Source organism: Chelonia mydas, chromosome 9 (genome assembly GCF_015237465.2).
Source record: "Chelonia mydas isolate rCheMyd1 chromosome 9, rCheMyd1.pri.v2, whole genome shotgun sequence".
NCBI classification, from domain to species: domain Eukaryota; kingdom Metazoa; phylum Chordata; order Testudines; family Cheloniidae; genus Chelonia; species Chelonia mydas.
The window spans coordinates 80,147,881-80,153,880 of NC_057855.1; the positions used below are offsets into that span (position 1 = coordinate 80,147,881).

At 41.1% G+C, this 6,000-nt stretch overlaps 1 protein-coding gene across 3 annotated transcripts in view; it reads left to right on the plus strand.

The window, feature by feature from the left end:
- The window catches only part of LOC102930345 (vascular endothelial growth factor receptor kdr-like), a 187,886-nt gene extending 182,090 nt beyond the window's left edge, over window positions 1-5,796 (plus strand). For 2 of the 3 annotated variants that reach the window (XM_043521684.1, XM_037908678.2), the window contains exon 30: window positions 189-5,796. In XM_043521684.1, coding sequence (XP_043377619.1) covers window positions 189-393 — 205 coding nt within the window. In that variant the 3' untranslated portion in view covers window positions 394-5,796. The remainder of the gene's footprint in view (window positions 1-188) is intronic. The other variant, XR_006283537.1, reaches the window with a different exon arrangement.
- Window positions 5,797-6,000: the final 204 nt, after the last annotated feature.

Genomic DNA, 6,000 nt, shown 5'->3' on the forward strand with positions numbered 1-6,000 from the left:
GCAAGACACAAACTCAGTCCCCCCATCTGTAAAATGGGGATAACAGTTACATGTCTGACAGGGGTGCTGTGAGGGTCAGTTCAGTAATGCATTTTGAGATCCTGGAACGACAGATACTAGGCCAATGACAGATAAGAGCAAAGCTTTATAAGAAAAGGGTCTGAATTGTTTGTCTTTGTTTTAAACAGGCAGAGAGCTGTCAGCAAGAGCAAAGAATCCATGTTATCAGAGCATGAGATTGTGAAATACCAGCCAGCAGTACAGACTGATGAGGACACCATGGACTTCACACTGGAAGACTCAGTCCTTCTGCCCATGGATCCAAACCTGGAATGCCACAGCCCACCGCCCGACTACAACTCCGTCATCCACTATTCTGCCCCTCCAGTGTAATCAGCCCAGTTCCATCTTTGCACCTCTTTCAACAATGCTGGATTCTCACATGCCTCCATCATTTGTACAGGCTCTTTAAAAGGACTAGGGTAAAAAGAGGAGAAGGAAACTGACAATATCCTTGATATGAATGGAAACCCTTAAAGAGCAGCTACCTTAAAGGTATATTTCAGCTTATCTAGTTAACAGACCAGAATCAAAAATAGGAGCTGCAGCCCAAAAGTACCCCCACTCCTTACTCCCCACACGGGGACTGTTCAGTGGCAATTGCAGACGTGCAAGGTATGTCAATCCCTTTTTGCTCATTCCATACAAGTCACTGAGGGTCAAATCAAGTCAGGTGTGGAAACAGTATTGATTCTGCTGGCCACACGTAGACCCTGCAAGGATTATACGCTCAGATGCTGTCGGGGAGCAGTTAAGAACTGCAGCCCCAAACACTGATATGTGGATTTTGAAACCATACATTATTTTAAAAACATGGGGATCTCCTTGTCCCTCCCAAAATGTATTTGAAATATCCAAATTGTTTTGCTTATGGTTGGTATTCTAATGGTGTTTGTACATCTTCTGGGATCCATCCTTGAAACCATACAACATACACAGAGCATGGGCACTCTGAGTACCTGTAGAAAACCTGGATTTGGTTGCATTCTGGGCACACTACAGAGCTCATCTATTTCCCCAGGTTTTTCCTTTGTGGGAACAACAATTTATTTTAGTGCACTATTTTATAATGATTGTTCGGCACCCTAGGTCTTTGGATAGGGACTTTATAAATTTAGATAAATAAATTTTCCTGTGTTTGTGTGCACTCAATGCAGGCCATATACCACTGGGACACAAACACTTTAACACAATTTTTCTGTTTAGCTTCTGGACACATCTTTAAAGAAAGCACTTCCCCTAGATTCCACTGCTGATGCCAAACACAGTTTGATTTTTGGAATACCAACCTATACCACACCAGGAGCAATCTGACATTTAGGTTCATACTGCTGGGGCCCATGCAGCCTCACCACCTTGCTAGTGTGGTGTGTAATGCCCTAAGCGGTAAATGAAAACTTTTCACAGTCTGCTTATCCAGGCCTGGCTGGATCCCGGATCTACATAGCTGAGAAATTCAAAGTGACCTGCCCCTCACCCCCCACATGCTATGTGCAGCAGGGGGGTTGTAGGTTTGCCAGCATGCACACCCATGTCCTCCTTTCAGCAACCTCACAAGTAAGCAAGTAATCCTTGTAATTTAATGCACTGTGAAGTAATCTCAGCTGACATTACAGATTTAGGCAGGAGTAAAGCAACTAGGATCTCAAGTCTAAAGCAAGGCTGAGAAAGATGCTCATTGACAGTCAAGCCTGTAACCTCCTAAATTATAACCTGGGAAAGGGAGCTTTACATTAATTTTCTCCCTGGGGATTTTTCCAAGGCCTAGGAAAGCCCTCCAGTCCCTTCCTAGGTCTGGAACTAGCAATTACCTCTTTCCTTCAGAGGACAGATCTTTTTAAATGATCACAAACCGAAAGAAGAAAAGGCACCTGGCAAACAATGTAATCATCTTTCCCTAACTCCTCCAGCATAATGAAAACAGACCAAACACTCTCAGAACATTAGAATCATTTTCAAATTACTAGGTAGACCTGATAACATTGAAATAAGCATGAAAGAAGACTCAGGTATTATCACAGGGGAAAACAAATAAAAAAATCCCAAGCCCAGCACCCTCTTAACTGTGAATGGTAAAACATTTGAAATGGGGGGATCCTCAGATTGTAATCCCAGTTCTCTTTAGTTCCTGAATTAGTCTGGAAAAAGCATGCAGGCTCCCATTTGAAAAAACGGATTTGCAGTAATTCACAAAGATGAGTCTCTAGTAAGCCCCTTGTTCCTATTTGACCTGCTGGGAAGTTGTGGTCTGTAATTGCTTTATTGTCATTTTTGCACTTCTTTGTATTGTAGTAACTATGTGTTAACTAGAGCTGGTCAAATAATGAGAGAAACTGATTGGGGGAATAATTTATCTAAAGAGTGACAAAAAGCTCTTTTGATCAGTTGTTCAGTGAACATTAAATTGACCATCTATAGAGCTGGTCAAATAATAAAGCACTTGGTTTGCAGATAATTTATTCGCAAGAGAAATGGAAAAAAATGTCTCCAATATATAACTCTGCTGGGTCTAGCATTAACAGTGTCAATGTGAGACAGTTTTTGCTGTTGTACCTTGCTCTTAAACTTGTGAAAATTACAGTGTGTAAAAAACTTTTGCTTGCAAAATCTAAATATAAGGAGGCCTAGGGAAAAAAATAACAGTTGCAAGTATATAAATGTGCTCTCCATTTCTAAAATAAAATTGGAAACACTGCTGTGCTAATTAACTGCTTCCAAGAAAACTCAGCATCTTTTCACATCACCTTTCTTCAGAACACAATTTGCAGAGGCTTTTATGAAACCAAAGTGATGCAGGGGTTGTGTTCTAAGTGGAACCAAGGGAGTGCTTTTATTTACGGGGGTACTGCATCTAGAGTCTTATTATGGCTTTTAGCCAACATCCATCACAGTTGTTTTTATGTCACATGAGAACACAGAAATGCAGGCCTGTGCACTCTCCATGAGATCTGCAAAATTATACCCATTTTAATCACTGGTTCCATGATGGAGCCTCTAAAAACTGAGGACCTCTTTGTGATTCAAGGATCAGAAGGCATCTAGAGCTAGCCATGCCTGATGCCCAGTTCATCAGAAACAGGACAACAATCCCTTAATCCCTGTCTGTGGGTGGGAGGGTTTGGTTCCTTTATGTCAGCCTCAACGCACTTAAGAAGTGTCCTGAACAAAACTGCAAATGACCAAGATTTGGACAAATGTGTTTCCAACTTTTATTTGAGTGGAAGTTTCTTTTTCTTTTTCACGGTAAATGCAACCAGCTGAACTATTACCTGACAAGTATTATTCACGTATGTGTCTTGTATTTTATTTACTAATATTTTGTTTGTCCTTTCCTCTCTTCCCTTAATTTAATTATTGTTCTTTCCTTACATTGGTGTATATAGTTTACCCAGTAGAGGCAAATATAGCAATTCCTCTATATGATATGTCTGTAACATTTTAGTCAAGAGAAAGACGGAGATCCCCTGATGTAACGGAGTTAAGTATCTTTACTAAACATTTCACTAATGCTTGCGGGCCAGGCTCGGTTAACAGTACCCTCCCATTTCCAGTTTACAGTGATTCTCCTTCTGGCTGTTAGCATCTTTGGCTCTCCTTTATTCCCTTTGTTACGTAGCTTCAGTTAGAAAACAGGGATTGGGAGGAATCTGGTGGGCTTGTAACACTCCTGCAGGTATCAGCTGTGCAGCTCAAGGTAAAGGGGAGGGATTTTCACAGCTTCTAGTCTAACTCCGAGGCTGATCTACTGATAGGAGGAAGAGAGGAGGACAAATTGCTAAGTGATGTAATGTTTGATTTTTCAGACTTCTCAGGGATTCCTGTTTGACTCCAGAGGGCAGTTGGCCGCCTGCCTTTCTAATCTGATTCAGTTTAACGACAACTGTTATTAACCAGTGCAAACCTGCTGGGCTTTTTATGGTGCTTTCCCCTTCTGTTTTTCCCTAGCAACCCCAAAGTATCAGGCAAAGGGACTCTGAGCATTCAGGGGCAAGAATCTCCCCGATGAACCCTGGGGCCAGATAAGAGGCCAAAGATTAGGTACCTGATTGTGGTCCAGACCCATCTAATTATTTTGGTGTTTCTTGACATCTATATTCCCCTTTTTCCTTACTCTCCATTTATCTTAACACTTAATTCCATGGAAAGTTCAGATCATGTTTAGCCTCCCTCCTGGCTTCTCCCACTAGCTTCTTCTCTGCCTTTTGGCTAAGATCAAATGTACAACTGGTTTCAGTCTGATATTGCTCAGGTATCCTGTACTTGCTGGGGATTGACTAGATCATCTAAACAGGTCTTTTTTTTTTTCACCTTTAACTTTAACCTTTTCCCATCCTAAGACTTCCTACATTGGCTAGAGTTGGGGACTGTGACTTTTTTATCTCTATCAGAAACTGTCCATGTAGCATCTCCCTGAACAAAATATATTTCTTCTCTTCTGGGTATTTAAATACCGAGCTTCTCCAGCAAGCTAAAATTTGGTGAATTTATAGCTGAAGACTATCTGTCTCCCCTGTCTCTTTCAGACAGTTTGATCACTCTTTGCCTCTTTCACTTTATCTTAACTAGATGGGTGGCCCAAACTCAGACACTGGATCCATCTCCCCCTGCCCTGAGTGCTAGGGTACCTCCAATCAAAATGAAAATCTCATGTCTCAGGCCTTACTCTGTAGTAGGCTCAAATGAGGACATTAAATCCTGTTAAATTTGGATCTGTATTGAGATCCAAATCTAAATGTCTCCAAACTCTACAGTTTGGATCTCTCTCTAATGTGAACACTGCTCTTTCTTGCAACTTTGTTGGGCAGTTTTCTGGAGTCCTTCAAAAGGCCATGGCACTTTATCACTTCTTCTCTGCCTCCTATTTATTGTGGAGAATGTTCACTGGCACTTTACTCTGTAACCAGCTAGTCAAAAGCTTAAAACATAAATCTTCTCAATAACATTTCATCTTCAGCAGTGGCACTGTCTTGTCATGTCCCATCTCGCCTGGGAAGTGTTATCTGCTTTTAATACAATTACAAGGGTGTGGTCTTGATCAATGGTTTCTAGCTCCCAAGTCCCACCTGGGCAATCCCATGGAATAAAACGTCTCTGATGAAATATCATCAGCAAAATGTCCATAACAAGATACGATGCTACAAAGCACTGGATCTGTAGGAGATGATGCAATTCTGAGCTCAAACATAGGGCCTTCTTCTTAAAATTAATTGGAGGGAGAAAACAGGAGGAGAGGTATGAATTTCCCTTGTTCGACCTCTGCTCTGGTTTGTTTGTATCAAGTGTTGTTTCCATATTGTGTAGAAGGACAAAAAGTCCCAGTTCCTGGCTGAACTGCAAGAGCTCACTGGCATGCCAACCAAATATGATGCCTTAAAAGATATGGTTACTCACAAAGACTAGCATGGAATGCAGGAACCAAATAGTGTCTTTGCCTGCCTGATAATCCTGTTTCACAAGAGCCAGCCCAGCCTTATTATTCAATTCATTTTTCCTTAGACCTTGAGCTGTCAAAGCTGTTAATGAAAGCTGGGAAAGCCCAATAACTATGGAGTTAAGGGAAATAAACTAAGCAAGTGCCATGGTATTATTCAAATCACTATGGAATGTCTGGGTGCCCTGTCCCTGTCTGGCTGAAGAATGTATGCACTGAAAACTCCGCTTTCTTACGTAGTCGAAAATTGTATTGTATCTATTAACCAAAATAAAATAAAATAAAATGATTCTATATTTATACAGCCCAGGACTCCTTTGTGTCATCTGTTGTCTCGTGTGAAGTTGTCCTTGAAGCATAATATAAATAAAGAAAGAAACAGTGTTTTCAGAGGGTTTACAGGGAATGGAATTTGCATTAATTGCTTCATGGTTTTCAAAGGTTAGGACATAAACCTGCCACATTGTAACAGCTCAAAGATGTCTAATGGCCATATTTGCTTAAAAGGC